The sequence below is a fragment of the Andrographis paniculata genome, unplaced genomic scaffold (genome assembly GCF_009805555.1).
Source record: "Andrographis paniculata isolate CXL003 unplaced genomic scaffold, ASM980555v1 Contig54END, whole genome shotgun sequence".
NCBI classification, from domain to species: domain Eukaryota; kingdom Viridiplantae; phylum Streptophyta; class Magnoliopsida; order Lamiales; family Acanthaceae; genus Andrographis; species Andrographis paniculata.
In genome coordinates this window covers 2497479-2513596 of record NW_026137589.1, presented here as the reverse complement: position 1 = coordinate 2513596, position 16118 = coordinate 2497479, and the positions used below count along the sequence as shown (strand labels likewise).

At 31.0% G+C, this 16118-nt stretch overlaps 3 protein-coding genes and 1 long non-coding RNA gene across 5 annotated transcripts; 3 read left to right on the top strand and 1 right to left on the bottom strand.

The window, feature by feature from the left end:
- Positions 1-920: 920 nt before the first annotated feature.
- LOC127255418 (uncharacterized) lies at positions 921-2706 on the top strand. Its single transcript, XR_007839625.1, has 3 exons — positions 921-1063; positions 1166-2251; positions 2344-2706. It is a non-coding gene; the product is annotated as an uncharacterized LOC127255418 (long non-coding RNA).
- Positions 1850-4200, bottom strand: LOC127255416 (uncharacterized). Its single transcript, XM_051280928.1, has 5 exons — positions 3901-4200; positions 3521-3620; positions 2759-2858; positions 2403-2494; positions 1850-2135 (listed from the first exon to the last, which is right to left on the bottom strand). Exons 1-5 carry the CDS (start codon positions 4073-4075, stop codon positions 1850-1852), a joined length of 753 nt encoding a protein of 250 aa, XP_051136885.1. The 5' UTR covers positions 4076-4200.
- Positions 4201-4386: 186 nt separating this feature from the next.
- On the top strand, positions 4387-7134 carry LOC127255931 (40S ribosomal protein S4-3-like). Of its 2 annotated transcripts, none has more exons than XM_051281716.1 (6): positions 4387-4499; positions 4922-4967; positions 5524-5601; positions 5763-5943; positions 6220-6317; positions 6522-7134. In XM_051281716.1, exons 2-6 carry the CDS (start codon positions 4965-4967, stop codon positions 6951-6953), a joined length of 792 nt encoding a protein of 263 aa, XP_051137673.1. In that variant the 5' UTR covers positions 4387-4499; positions 4922-4964; the 3' UTR covers positions 6954-7134. The 2 variants fall into 2 exon arrangements, with proteins under 2 accessions (XP_051137673.1, XP_051137674.1); XM_051281717.1 differs by having other exon boundaries at positions 4407-4493.
- Positions 7135-12937: 5803 nt separating this feature from the next.
- On the top strand, positions 12938-15341 carry LOC127255414 (uncharacterized). Its single transcript, XM_051280926.1, has 2 exons — positions 12938-13243; positions 14985-15341. Exons 1-2 carry the CDS (start codon positions 12971-12973, stop codon positions 15129-15131), a joined length of 420 nt encoding a protein of 139 aa, XP_051136883.1. The 5' UTR covers positions 12938-12970; the 3' UTR covers positions 15132-15341.
- The last annotated feature ends 777 nt before the right edge of the window (positions 15342-16118 follow it).

Below are 16118 nucleotides of genomic sequence, written 5' to 3'. Positions count from 1 at the left end.
TTTATAAATTATAATTATATATATAATATTTATAATAAATATATTATTTAAACGAACAGTTCGCAAAAATTTGCGAACAAAGTTCGGGCTCGTTCGTTAACCAAACGAGTCAGTTTATGATGTTCGGCTCGGCTTATTAACGTTCGCGAACAAGTTTTAACCGAACCAAATCGAGCCGAGTTCACGAACGATTTGATTCGTTTAACAGCTCTAGTGGCCACTAAAACCTAACAACATGCAAATTCAGTATAAAAGACAAAACTTTGAATCCATAATCTTATTATGCAAATTCACCTTTTTCTTTAATATGGGAATTAGTAGTCGCTACTCTACTCTGTCCGGACCTAATAACTTATAAACTAAGCCCAATTATCATGTGTGGTAGGCTTGAACCCATAACTTTACGGTCATGAATCCATCCCTGCACCACCAGACCTACAATATCATTACTTATTAGGCAGGGATGTGGGTCTTGGAGCAAGAAAATTTGGCCTTTATCCACACAAGAATGGACAGAAAAGGCAGGCAGACAAGGCGTCATGAAGTTCACGTGGTGGACAAGGAGGATTTGGATTTGGATTCGGATTTCCACCCTTTATTGTTCGGATTCCATTCCCACACTCCCTTCTCACTCTAAATCATTTTCAACATATGCACACTTTCATACACTACACTACAACATATGTATCTATCTATCTATCTATCTATGCATGTATCTATTACAGCACTACAGCAGCAATTCAGTAGGATTTCACCATTTACTTACTACATGCACATACACTCTTCTTTACTTTTTCACACTAATTCTAGCCATATCATTTTCAAAACCAATCAAGCAGCAGCAGCAGCAGCAGCCACATATTAACATTACATATAATGTCCTGTATCAACCAAGATATTTAACCAAGGACAACAAACATCCTGACCCCCTTCAATGCCCATCCCCCAAAAGATAAACACACAGATGTCAAGTTTCTGTGAGTACCTCCGATGTTGTCGCAATCATAATCATCGTCGTATATAGCACCAATTCATGCATCTTCCCTAAAATTCGACAGAATAGGTAAGGGGAGATTCATGAGCAAGATACAATTCCTTTTCCCTTTTCGAACAATATGACTGAATGACAAGAGTTACCTGTTACTGTCTTCTTCTGCTTGATTAGGCATGTTTTAGGTTCAAGTTCACGTACCAAAGATGGGTTCCCGACCACGTCTCCTCCTCCTTGCGTAGTCGCCTTCATGTAAGCAAACCAACTTGATGGCAAGATTTTCTGCATACAGTAAAAGAACACTCCAAAAGATTCAAGATTAATGATTGATATTACTAATGTAATCATTCATGCTGTAAGTATTGTCCAAAGCTACTCTTCTCTGATAAATCAATCAACGAAGATGAGATAAGAGTTCCTATAACAATAATGGAACAGGTCGATCCTGGAAACAAGCCATACTATAACAATTCGATCTGCCTGTCAAGTTGATCACTTTAGGTAAAGTAAAGTTCCAATCAACTGAAAGGAATGGAACTTTACTTTAGGTTCCTTCTGCAATGTAATATTTCCTAATTGGATGCTGATTGTTATCTGTATAATAAGTTTGGCCTGAATCCATTCTACGGGAGCTACTTATCGGGGACTAGTGTTACTGATAACAATGCTTACCATGTCAAGACTTGAATTTCAATCCATAAAGGCTAATCTTTACCAATTATATGAATGAAGAACATCTTCATGTCCAGTGCCTATCTAACAAGTGACAACACACAACTTATCTCTGCAGGCATCGACTTCCAACTACATTAGAAAACTAGTTGCTCAATCAACCAGTCGAAAACTGCGCACAAGGGTTTATTCTCCCTTAGGAGTTTGTCTCCGAGGGTAGCGTTTGTTGCAGGGAAGTCGGAGGCAGTGCTTTAAACTTCCCAGAATGTTGTTGGAAGCTTTTGATGGAGTGCTTCTCTCATCACCGCCTCTTGGTTGGTTGCTGAATTTATGATATGAGAAACACCCTCTTATGGTGTGAGTCAAATTATAGTCACATTGAGAGGTAACATCATTTTGGGTGTCCAGTAAATTCCTTGCAGATTCATCGTCATCACCGTTGTTTTGATGTTTATCCCACGAGTAAGCTGAGCTGAAAATTGTTGAAATAATACAATGAGTTACAGATCTAGAACTGTTTATAATCAATTTGTGGAAAGCTGTTAAAATGGATCATCAACAAAAAGGAGATGAGGAGCTATTGAACAGGTAAATCTGCATTTTTTTCTTACAAAGGCGATAGATGGCATCAAGGTCATGTGTAATATTAGTAAGGATGACTAAATTAATTTTGATAGCAGGGTATAAGTGCTAATAAACAGTACAAGATTAACTAGAGATGTGAGCTTGGATTACTTACTAGTCACATTCATCATCCGAGTCAAGCTCCTCAGGTCTTGATGGTACCCCGGCCAATTGATGGGCATATGATGCATGATGAATGAACTGCAGCTAAAGGAGCAAAAAAGACTTCAAAGTTGTCATTCAGAGCGTAAGTGTAACATAAAGATTCTAACATGGAGATGTTTCAAGTTCAACCAGAAGCAGCATTGTGTGAGAAAGGGCACCAACAAAGTGAAGACAATAGTATAAAATTGAATTGCAGTTGTAGTATGCCTTGTTGTAACCCTTGATGTTAAGAGACATTTACTTTTAGGTTTAAACCATCAAGGAGTACTTAATGTTCTAACTACTTCTCCAAGAACTATGACCAACCTGATCACCATCCCTAATGCTTATCATTCCTATGTAATCTCCATCATTCAGCAATTTCTGGCCTTCATGACAAAGACAAAACTGTCCCCATACATGCTCCCTGCATAAAATTCCATATTTTAAATTGTGTGAGATAGAGCTGCTCAAGACAATTTACTACAAGCCACAGTCAAAGTAGAGCACAATGAAATAGTCAGAGATGAATCTCTGAAGGCTTAAAATGATCGAATTCTACATCCTCCAAAACACATATGGCCTTGAATGCATTACCACCATCGAGGCATCACCTATGATTTAAACATTCATTTTCCAATGCATGATTGGCTACCAAATATAAATTATGATGCAATGTAATGCTGCAGGCCGTTGGCATGTTGAATAAAAATCAAACTAGTTCTAAAGGATTTAGGTCAAAGAAAAAAGAGTTCAATACAACGCTCGGAGTGACTGTGAAACTACACCTTAGAATTTATTTAAATAATGGAAGAACCAACGGTATCCATTTTATATATGTCCTCAAAACTATTCACCAGGGCAAACGACAATAAATGAATCCAAGAGAGCAACATAAGATTTCAATAAGAATCCAAATGTTTTAGAAGCTTATATGCATCACATTGAATTAAAAATCTCTGTGTTTAGCAAGCCATCCCTCTTTCATCCATCTCATCTCTCCTACAAAACACTATGGAAATATATACACGAATTCAGACTCACAGAATCGTATGTATGAAATTATAAATATGCAAAGCAGATTACTACCACGAAACACTTCGAGGTCCTTTCTTCGGCAAATGACGAAATGCTGCCTCCACAGCACGCTTCAGATCCCTAACTGTACCCGCCTGTTCTACCTCAATCCCTTAAAAACAGAGAAATTCATATTACATTAATCTTCCGACGGCTCAGACTCATAAAATCCGTAAAACCACAAAAACAAACACCTCGAAACAGTTAAAACACTCGCTAAATTCACTAGCCTAAATCACAAGCAACCTAAAACGCAGTAGCATGAGAGAGAAAGCAAAATCCATGCGCCAGTCTGCACATGAGGAATCAGGCATTTCATTTCATATCACTTCAAACAATTTCAACAAAAAAAAATAATAATCGAATACAAATATAGATGTACAAACACATACTGAAGGATGAACCATCCAATTTAAGAACTGTGAGCTGCAGCGGTTGCGGATACAGCTGCTCGTAAGAGAGGCTCGCCTTGGGGCCTTCAACGCATTTGGCTGGAGGAACTAAACATGACATGAATCCAATGGAAAGTCGAGGCTCATAGCAATCGTCGGCGCCGTTCTCCACCATCTTCGACTCAAGTTGCAGAAAATGAAACAATATATATATATATATAGAGAGAGAGAGAGAGAGAAAGAGAGAGAGAGAGAATCAGGAAATACGTATGGTCTTTGGCGAAGCAACAGAGCAACTGGTTTTTGCTTCTGTCGGGGACATTCCAGGAATCCTTTTTCGCGCTTTAATTTTGCATTTATATATAACAAAACGGATCTTGGGTCTTAAAACGGGTCCAAACCGGATATGGGTCCAAAATAAATTTGGGCCCTAATCTGGACCCGTATCCGATTGATTAAAATAAATCTTTGTAAGGCCCATGACTCAAAGGTTCCTCTTTAACCCTATCTTTATATTTCCATTTCCCTCTGTGTCTTCACTTCTGCGTGACCTCGTCGGCTGCCGCCGTTTCCTACACAGCTGCTGCTGCATTGTAAGTGTAAGTACAGTTTCTTCCTTCAATCTAATCTGTTGCGTCTAATAGAGAAGCAGATGTGAGAATCTCTGAAGCATTTATAGTAATTTTGAGTTTTTGATGTGTTTGGTTTCTGTCATTCCGATTCGTTTTTCTTGTTTCACGGCTAATAAAGAAAGCATTTGGGAGATTTTTTTAAAGGACTTATACTAATTTTGATTGTTTGCGTGTTTGCTTTCTGTTGGTTCTATTCGATCTTCTTGTTTCAAGCATTTAGAGAAATTTTGATCTTGATTTAGTTGTTATGTTATATCAATTCGATCTTGTTGCTTTATTGCTGAAAGAGAAGTTTTTTCACGTATTTGTGGCAAGTTTGATTGGCCTAGGGTTTATTTGAAAACTTGCCAATAATCAGCCTCTAAGGTTTTGTTCTTGATTCATCTCAGCAAGGAAGAGGAAGAGTTCCGCCGCTCTACATTCACCGGCAGCATGGTGAGTTGATTTATACGTATATTGTTCTCTGTGGATCTTTCAGTCTGAGAGTTCAATTATGAATTTCTTCCTTAGTTGTCTTTGTTTGTTCAAAGCTATGGCTGAATGGCCTATTCAGGGTGGAAGACAGATTCGAACAACCATTTTCATGCAAAATGCTAGAATCCATGAATATATCTCGCAAGCAAATTATTAAATTTACTGAAAGTTTGCCTCTCAGATTTAAAAAATAACAAGAAATATGGTAAAAGTCATTAAAATTTTCTTGTAGGGTGTTCTGGTGGTTTTGACATTAAAGTCATTAAAATCTTCATTAAAAGTTATGCTTGGGTGTTTTGTGCATATGGAAGAACAACTGTAGAATGGAAATTGTTGCTACTTAAGTTTTGTAATATCTGTTTCTAGAAAATGCTATATATATGCAGTCCACTAGATCTGTTGGAAATCAATTGATTGATTGAAAGCTATTTGTATGTTTGGTGATTATATGTTATTCCTCCCAGGTTTTGTTTATAATGTTGCTCTTTTTTCTCCCTTTATATATAATATGGTATAGGCTCGAGGATTGAAGAAACACTTGAAGAGGCTCAATGCCCCAAAGCATTGGATGTTGGACAAGCTTGGTGGTGCTTTTGTAAGTAAATTTCCATGATGTTATATATATATATATATATATTTGAAATTTATATTATTTGTATGTGTGTCACTTGGGGTTTATCAATCTCCACCTTAATGGCATTTTATTTATTAAAAGGCACCTTATAATGCTGAAATGTCCAATAAAAATGTTTGCAGGCGCCCAAACCATCATCTGGACCCCATAAGTCCAGGGAGTGCTTGCCTCTGATTCTTATTCTGCGAAACAGGCTGAAATATGCTCTGGATTACCGTGAATCCATTGCTATTTTGATGCAAAGACATGTTCTGGTTGATTCAAAAGTTCGGACAGATAAGACGTACCCTGCTGGCTTTATGGGTATGGTCTCTACCTAGTATTTGGTTTATTTGAATCAATATTTTCAATTGTTATTCCATATTTATAAAGTTAAAACTATAGTATTATCCATACTATTAAGAAATTTACTGAGGGAAACTCTCCCACTGTCTTTTATCTATAAATATTGACATGTCTTTGTTATGCTATTTTCGTCATGAGTTGCAGCATATGGAAATTGATGAATAGTTAATTTGATGCTTTTTTTCTGAATCTGTTGCTAAGATTTAATGATGTTATTGTTTACCTTATTCCCAGATGTTATATCTATTCCTAAGACGAACGAGAATTTCCGCCTTCTGTATGACACCAAGGGTCGATTCCGCCTGCACTCCATCAGGGATGAGGAGGCCAAGGTTTCTTATTCTCTCTGTATTTATCTTTCTTTTCTTTTGCGAAGTTATCAGATGCCAAAAGATTTACTCTCCACTTTTTTCTGTTAGTTACGTGCCCTTTACATCAAATTTTAAAATAATTTTTGTTGTGAAAGAATTGCCTTTCTTATTCTGTTCTTAATTTTGTCTCCCTCTTAAAATTGATCTGGTTTGGCTGTTGTGCAGTTCAAGCTATGCAAAGTCCGCTCGGTTCAATTCGGGAGTAAAGGGATCCCATATCTGAACACATACGATGGAAGGACAATCCGCTACCCTGATCCACTAATCAAGGCCAACGACACCATCAAACTTGATCTGGAGAGCAACAAGATTGTCGACTTCATCAAGTTCGATGTGGGGAATGTTGTCATGGTCACCGGTGGTAGGAACAGGGGCCGTGTTGGAATAATCAAGAGCCGTGAGAAGCACAAGGGGAGCTTCGAGACCATCCACATTCAGGATAATGTTGGACATGAATTCGCAACCCGACTGGGAAATGTCTTCACCATTGGCAAGGGCACGAAGCCGTGGGTGTCTCTTCCAAAGGGCAAAGGCATTAAGCTCTCCATCATCGAGGAAGCCAAGAAGAGACTCTCTACTCAAGCTGCCGCTGCTTAGATGGAGCTTTTGGTAAGCAAGCATATTTTCTATTTCAGCATATCCTTTCTTGAGAATTTGCTCCAGTTCTGACGTTATGACTTTTTACAGCACTTGGTTGAGTTTCATGTTGTGGATGATTTAAATTACAAAAACATGGAATTATCTTAATGTTTACTGTTTTGATAGTTTTTTTGGATTATCAATATTTTTAATTATTATTATTATTATTATTATTTATAGATTAAATTGTACAAAATTCATGGGATTTCACAAAACTGCCGACAAACTCCTTTGTGGTTTCACAGGTCTTTGTTTAAGCTCAAATATATTTATTTTTCTTATAATAAGTTTAAAAAAATAAAAATAGATTCTTAAAATTTAAGAAAAATAACTATTTTAAAATATGTTTATTATTTTTTGAAATTAAATATAAATAAATAAATATATTTGTAATTTTAGACTTATAGATTTTAAAAATAGATGTGCTGCTGGATCAGTAGCCTAACTTGGTGTTAATTTTTTAGTGGTAAATATAGGGATTTTGCATCTAATAATGTTTTTTTCTATACAATTTTATATGAATATTATGAATGAAAATATCATTATGTGTAGGATAATTATGTCATTTTTTGGTTAATATTAACTTTTTTCCATTTATAATTTTATTATACTACTTTTAAAAGATAACAATTAATTTGTTATTATTTTTTATTTATTTTATTATTAACTTTTAATAAATATTTTATATTACTCTATTTTATTTTTTACCTGCTCAATTATTTCAAACAATTTCAAGAAACATGTGCACTTTATTTTCTTAAGTTTCTTAAAAATAAGCTCATATTAAGACATTCATTTTCTTTAGTAGAAAGTACTATATGGTGATTAAAAACTGACGGTGTGATTTGTTCGATTTGAAATTATATTTTTAGATTTGATTTAAATAGTATTGTTTGAAAAAAAAAAAAACAATGAGTTTGTTTTGCTCTAAGAATTTTTTTTTCTGAAACGTGATTTTTAATATATAATTTATTTTTTCAGAAAAGTTTGATTTTTTATATTTATATAAAAAAATTCAAATCAAAATATTAAACAATCCAACTCATATTTTTATTAAAAATTATAAAAATGTGTTAAAAAAAAAGCAAACATTATATTCATCTATCATATTTATCAATTATGGAAAAATTGTGATTGTTTTGTAAAATTGTTTGAAATAATATTTTTTTTTTATGTGAAGCATCAAGAATTATAAATAACATAAAAATAATAAATACTATAAATTTTTTGAGAAATTTATACTATCTATGTTTTATAAAAAAAAAAGTACCATAGGTTTATTTCGACAAAAATATATAAAGAAAAATTAGCAAAAAATATTTTTGAAGGGAAATATTTTGAAAAGAATTGTACGGAAAGTGCGTTTAGATTTATTTTTCTAAAAAAAATATGGTTATAATTTATTTTTATTAATTTAATTTATTTTTTTTTTCTGTTATCTAATTGTTTATTAACTTTCAATTAATACAATATTTTTTTTATTAAAAATATATATATTGTAAGATATAAAATACTCTAGCACAAAAAAATTAAATAAAGAAATAGTATTATTTATATTTTTATTTTAATACTCTCCATCTAGTTACATATTGACGTTTTTTTTTTTTTTATATAAAAAATGACTTTTTTTTTTAATAAATATAAATCAATTGAATTGAATTCTAATATTTTATACATGGGATTCATTCAAAAGTTACTTATTTTTACTTCTTCAATAAAAAAATATATTTATCTATATTTAAAATAATTTTTTTTATATAGAATTAGTTTTGAGTTAGTTATAAATAAATAAATATTTTTTTATTTATTTGTATTATATAAAATTTTATTTTTTATAAAATGATATTTGTATATATTTTAGTAAAATATAATGGTAAAAATATTTAAAATAGCAATAACGTTATTCATAAAAAAAATAAAAAATAAATAAAATAATAATATCATGTCTAAAGACTATTTAATTAAATAAAAAATAATTAAAATAATATTATATTATAAATATTACATAGTAATCCATATTTTACTTTCTCCATTTTTAATATGGATTGTCATTTTATTATTTTTACGGTTTCAAATTGTCTTATTATAATAAATAATAAATATATTCTCCATGTCACTAGAAATCTATCTTCATATTTTAATTTACACAAATATTATTAATATTTACATAAATTAAAATATCTACTTATTAATACATAATTAACAAAAAAACCAAATTAAACTTAAAATTAAATTCTCCATTTTAAATCGGTTAAACACTTCATTCGAAAATTGTGCTTTTACAACTACCAAAAATTGGGAGGAAATCAAATTTAAAATCGATCTCCAAAATTTAAAACACAATTAATCAAACGGAGATAAGAGAATGCTGTAAATAATTGCTCACCGGAAATTTTTGAAAAGTCGAAATAATAGATTGTTCCGAATATTCTCAAATCGATATAGTAGACGAGAATGAAGAAAATCATTGTTGTATTTTTGTATTACAATAATAAAAAAGAAGAGAGAGAGTAAAAGGTGGTATGTAGCCAGTTGTCACCTATGTTTCTCACCATTCTTTCCTCACTTCACCATGCAATTTTCCCCTTAAAATCCTGTCAACTTTTTGCTCTGTTTCAACAAACCCACAAATCTAATTTTACATCAATACAAAATCTAGATTTACCTATTCTATTCTAAACCACCGGTTCAAACCTCCGATTTTTCCGTTTTTGAATCAGCATTTATGGTTCAAACCGAAATCAATGGTTCGGTTCGCACCAGTCAAGCAGTCACTAGGGCGCGGTGGAGTTGCGGAGCAGGGTAGATGATGAAGAAGAAGGACGACCGCGACGAAAGAAGAAGGGAGAAAGAAAATTTGGGGAATAAAAAGATACAACAATAAGGAGGAAAGAAGGAAGAAATAAAAATTGAGGAAGAAGAAGAAACATAAACGAGAAGAAAAGAGGAAAGAAAAAATTAGGAAAGAAAAAGATACATGAATGCCGAAAAATAGGAAAAAGAAAAATATGGAAGAAATAAATTAGAGAAGAATAAGATACAAGGAGGAAATAAGGAAAAGAAAAAAATGAAAGAAAAAAAAAAGATAGAGGAAGAAAGAAAGAAGAAAAAAAAATAAAAATAAAAATTGAAAAAGAAGAAGATACAAGTGTTGGACTGGGTCAACTCAACAATATTGTCCGTATTGTCCGCTTTGGGTCGAGTTTCGTACGGATTTGTTTTTTAATATTCTCCAAAATGAGAGTTCACTTGGGACTTATAAGGTATAAAATTTTCTTCACAGTTTCTGATGTGGGACTTGGATTTGCACCCCAACGACATGAAGTAAAACGAAGAAGAAAAAATACATAACACAAACATGGTGCAACTGTGGATTGTGGAATAAATTAAGTTTAAAATTGCATATTATATAATAATATATCTATAAATTAAGCTATTAATTATTATAAAAATAGAATATATATATATATAAAAGAGGGAAGAAAAGATGGAATTGAAGCATGGAGAGGAGTCTAATGGAGAAGAAAGTAGATATAGAAAAAAAGAAATTGATTAAAAATTATACAAATAAGGGCATAATACTCAATTAACATAAAATTTAACATCTGTTAATGATGTTAATGAAATACAGATGGGTCGACGAGTGTGCAATATTTTAGAAACAACTAGTAGATTTTATGAAAATTTTGAATGATGAAGTTTTTCAGCAAATTCAAAAAATCACAATAAATTTTTTTGCTATTTTGCCCAAATATTATTCAAATATATAATACTCTTTCCGTTCAGAGTCAAATAACTCATTTGATTAGAGACACTACATTTTAGTGATTAGCAATTTATTAATAATTGTACTATTCTTTTATATGAGTAAATTTTTTGATATTTTAAATATTTTTAACATTATATTTTAATAATATATATATACAATATAAATATTATTTTTATAGATAATAATATTTATTTATTTATAATTAAATTTACTAATTTTATAAAATACAAAGAATTTTAAATATAAAAAAAATACTTTTTTCGTCTTTTATCAAATTATTCATTTATCCATTTTCATTCGTCCTATAACAAATTATGTATTTTTTTTAGTAACTGTATTAACTACCTAATACTACGTCCGTCCCAAAACAATAGTCTTATTTTGTTATTTTTGTCTCTCCAAAAAAACAATAGTCTTATTTCCATTTTTGATAACTAACTCTCCATATTTTTACAAAACTATCTCAATTTTTTTACAATAATTACATAAAGTAAGGCTGTTTTAATTTTTTTAAAAACACTTTTACACCTCCATATTGTTTTTGAGACGAATAGAGTATTACAAATACTCTTACTTTTATATTATATAATATTAAAAAAATTATTTTAGTAATTTATATTTATTCTTACTATATATATATATCAATATAATACTAATGTACATAAAATTTTGTGCAAAAAGTAAATAAATATCTAGTTAAAGACTATGGAGTATTTGTTTCTTTATGAAATATAAAAAATAGAAATTTTTTAAGTAAATTAGATTAAAATTTTAATTATATTAATTTATATCTGTTAAATTTATTTTATATGAATAAATTTATTAAAAATAAAAAAAAAATTATTTGCTGCGGAATTGAGTATAAATTAAATTTTCGCAAATCAAATCCAAAAAACACGTCTTATATCCCACATTTTATGCTCATATTGTGATTTTTTTACATCTCTGTTTAATTTTTTTGTATTATTTTTTAAATCAAATAATTTGATTAAATTTTTAAATCTCTTATCTTAGGGTATGTTTCTCTTGCTTAAGTTTGGACAAAATTACTGTACAAAGGCTGTTTGGTTTGGAGAACACTGACTAATGCGTTGTTTTTTTAAATTTTTTTTAATTATAATTATAAGGTCTTCAATCCATTCATTCATACAGTGAGTTGTACAAAAAATGAGGGGAGGGGCTCCAACTTACCCCCAAATCCCCCCCTCTATTTTTGCAAATATCCACAGTGTTACTTCAAAAATGGAATAATACTGTTACTCCACTCCATTTATTGAGTAGAGTTTTTGTAGTATTTTTTATATTTTTGGTATTTTTTTGGGTGTATTATGTAATTTTAATTTTTTTAGTAGATGATATATAATTTTATATTTTAAAAAGTTGTATGTAATTTTTTTTTGAAAAATAATGTATAATTTTATTTTTGAAAAGTGATATAATTTTAATTTTTGGAAAGTAATATATAATTTTATTTTTTAAATTGATATATAATTTTGCTGTTTGAAAAGTGATATGTAATTGTATTTTTTTGTAATAAATTGTTATGAAATAATAATATTACGTTATCTTTATTTAATTATTATATCATATTTGTCTTGATAGCATTTAATTATTTATTTAAAATTATTTTATTTGTAATAGTTATTAATTATAAATGTTAATTTTTATATATATAATTTTTTTAAAAAGTATAAATTATATGTGTATGGATCTGATGTAAAAATAAATTAAAGTTGTGGTGTAATTTATAAATATGAAAAGTTATATAAAATAATATAAAAAATGAATATATATGGAATATAGTTTATGGTTGAAGTAAAATTAGTGTAGATCAAGTTTTTTTTTTTTACTGTAGCAACTGTAAAAACGAAGTGGAAGTTGGAGATAGCTTAAAAAAATTATAAATAATTATAATTGAATAAAATATATATAGATATAAAATAAATTTATAATCAAATTATACAAATTAATACACATTTATGCCTATATTCAAACTAATTTCAAAATTCAAATAAAAACCAAATTGAAATCCAAATGCAAAACCCCCTGAAACGTACCTACAAAACCCCCTAAAACCACACCCTTTGGTACCTAGTAGTGTTAATTTTATTTAGACTTTTAAATTACTTTAATATTAACTTGTATATTTAAAATAGAAATAATAATAACTGAAATAAAGACGGAAAATTACGATAGCGCTAACAAGATGCTGTGCCTGTGCGGTTCACTTCCCTGTATTTCTCCTCGCCTTATCCTCCCCGCCGTGGCGCCGCCGTGGAATGGCCGCAGCATCGATCGGATTCTGCGATTGAGTCACGAGAAGAGGACTAGCCGGAGAGGAATTTCGGTGGTGACGCGGGCAGGACCCAGCGCTACCAGCTACGCACTTGTCTTTTTCCTGCCACTCTCTCTTCTTGCGGCTACTATTTTCATTTCGGTGAGAGTTGCGGACAAGCTCGACGAAAAGTTCTTCGAAGAGGTGATTACAGAAATTTCTCTGTTTGCTCGTCGTGTTCAATTTTGTGCGGGAAATGCCTTTCCGTCTTGCGCGAATTTTAGGATCGTCTTCTGATTGTTTGATGCGAAAATTTCTGGAGTGAATAAGTGATTTATGTCGCTTTCTTCAATTCTATGGATGCTTATGTTACATTTTCTGCGTTTTGATGTACTATGCCATTGTGTGCTCTTTTCTTTGCAAAAGGCAGTTTTGCTTTATTCGTTGGTTTAAAGTGAATTCGGTATGGTGAGTTTATGATAATTAGGGTAGGTTAAGCACTATATTTACCAAATCCTATGTTGTTTTTTAGGATAAATGCTCATTTGATAAACTGTCAATGGATAATCTCTTTCAAAACAGTACTAATATAATAGGTTGCAACTCATATCTGTGGAAGGGCGTGATCATGTCCTGCTAAAATTATTCTGTAATTTAGGGAACACAAAGAGATCAAGTGGGAGAACAGTGTGCTGATTATCCTTTGATTGGATGATATCTATATATCTGTGGATCAGTCAATTAGAATTGGCTAACCTCTCGAAGCATTACTATTGACTTGATGAGAAAAGACAAATAGGTTAAGCATTTGGCTGTGATTCCCAACATTTTCAACAACCCTCTGCTTTCTTGGAGCATTTGGGGATCCTCGAGTATTATATCCTTTTAGTGCATTCAAAGATTCTTTCTTGAGACAAAAGGGTACAAATAATTGTAACATTTTATGCTTTTTTGGGGGCTGAAATGATATCTTGGGAATGAGACATAATGGCACCACAGAATGATGTTTTTTCTTTCTTACTTTTACACTACCTGGCCTTTACTTTCGATCAAGCTTCTTATTCATGTGTTGCCGTAGATTGATGCATGTTTATACTGTTGCTGTTGAGTTGAAGTCATTGTCTGAACCCTCTCTTGCGCTCGTTTTTGTTAGAACTTAGTTTTAATAGGTTATTATCTCATGGCAGTTTGCAGGTTGTTTATTCAGTGCTTGTAGATGCATAATAGTGTTATTTTAAAATGTAAGATGTTTAAGATCAAGATAAGATAGCTGTGCAAGTAGATGGACTTTTTGGTAATATAGCCATAACAATAAGATACTCGAAGTGTTCCAATAAAAAAAAAAAGATACTCGAAGTGTTTGATTGAGTTGAGGTAGCTAAATGTAACTGGTAGGAAATTATAAGAATTTGTGGTAATTTTAGAATCTACATGTGAGAAAGCCGGATGGGATCCTTAGTCCCTACTTCCCCAATATACACAACACACAAATACATATATACGCATATTATCTGCATGCATCTATTTTTCGAGTGTTGGGCTGGAATTTTTGTGGCTGAGGATCTCATCTCTGAAGAAACACATTTAAAGTTATGAGCAAGAAGAGAGCATGTGATAAACTAAGGTTAAATTTAGCAAAAAATGATTAATCGGATGCTTTACATGCTCATCAGTAGGCATTATTCTTCTACAACCAGTAGCTTATCTTTTTCAGTTAGTACGAAACAAATTTACCAGACTTATAGGCAACATTGTTCCGAATAACTTATAATCTTACCTTATTCAAATGTTTATTATTCGAATCTTCACAAAAAAATGTGAAAATAAGCACGTATAGAATCTATGAAATGCTCGAAGAATACCATGATGGTTTTGTTTTTTTTCTTTTTTGGTTCACATGTATTGAAAGAAAATCCACGTGACAAGTATGTTGTATATGATCCAGCTAGCTATGAATGAAGCTATAAAAGAAGGCGAGGAGAATGAGGATGGTGGTGGCAACGACGAAGACAACATTTCTTTGGAGCAAGAACAAACAAAAACACGAACACGTAATCGCCCTAAACGTGAAGTTGAGCCATCTTCGAAGTAATGGAGGACCGGAGTTATCAGCTTTGGTGTCCCGGCAACTCATAAAAGAGAGCAGGTAAATGATCAATGATTTTGTTGCAGGAAGTGTCTTTTTCCCTTGTTACAGCTTTCACCTTAATTTCTTAAGAAATGCATGTATGTATAAACGTTGATAAAAAATAAAGAAAATTTGATGACACTGAAAAGCAAACACATCCTTGGTTGTCTTCTTTTAGATTTATTTTTTCCTTTTAAATGGTTTTGTGAAAAAAAAAAAAATGAATTTTTAAAAGAAAATAGTGATAATTGCATGACGATGTTGATTATTTTTCATCCGTTAGATTACATTTTAATCCAATGGTTAATATTAAACTAAATAAGTAAATTTCTTTCTATCTTTTTCTCTCTGAATTTGTCGCCTCCGAACTTGTTATCATCCATAGCATATACTTTAATTAGTATTTAGTTTCTTCACCTATTCAAGATCTTTTATTAGTATTTATATCCATAGTTTTGGTTTTATTTGTATTTAATTTGAATTTCACTTTGAGTTAGAAACTTTGCAATCGGGTGTGTTTACTTGAGAAGTTTTAGTTTATTATGTGTTATAAATATGCATTGATGTAATATTTTGAATACAAAATTAAATTTTAGTGTAATAAAATAAATAAAATTTGGGTGTTTGATTCGATATTTTTGAGAAAAAATAAAGTTTGGAACGGTAAGATCAGAAGTAAAATTTTTTACTAGTAAACAGAGTGGAGTTGACAGCAAGACAGGGAGTGGAGTAGTTTTAGAAGTATAATTTTTATCTTTGGGGTTTTTTTTTTTTTTTTTTTTTTTTGAAATTTTGAAGTGTATTTAAATATATATATATTATCATCAAACATTATTTTATTTGCAGAGGTTACTTTTGTGCTCTAATGTATCATACCAAAAAAGAAATAATTATGTTGAATTTTCATAAATGTATTATGATTGAATAATTAGAGTATAAAATATATATTCG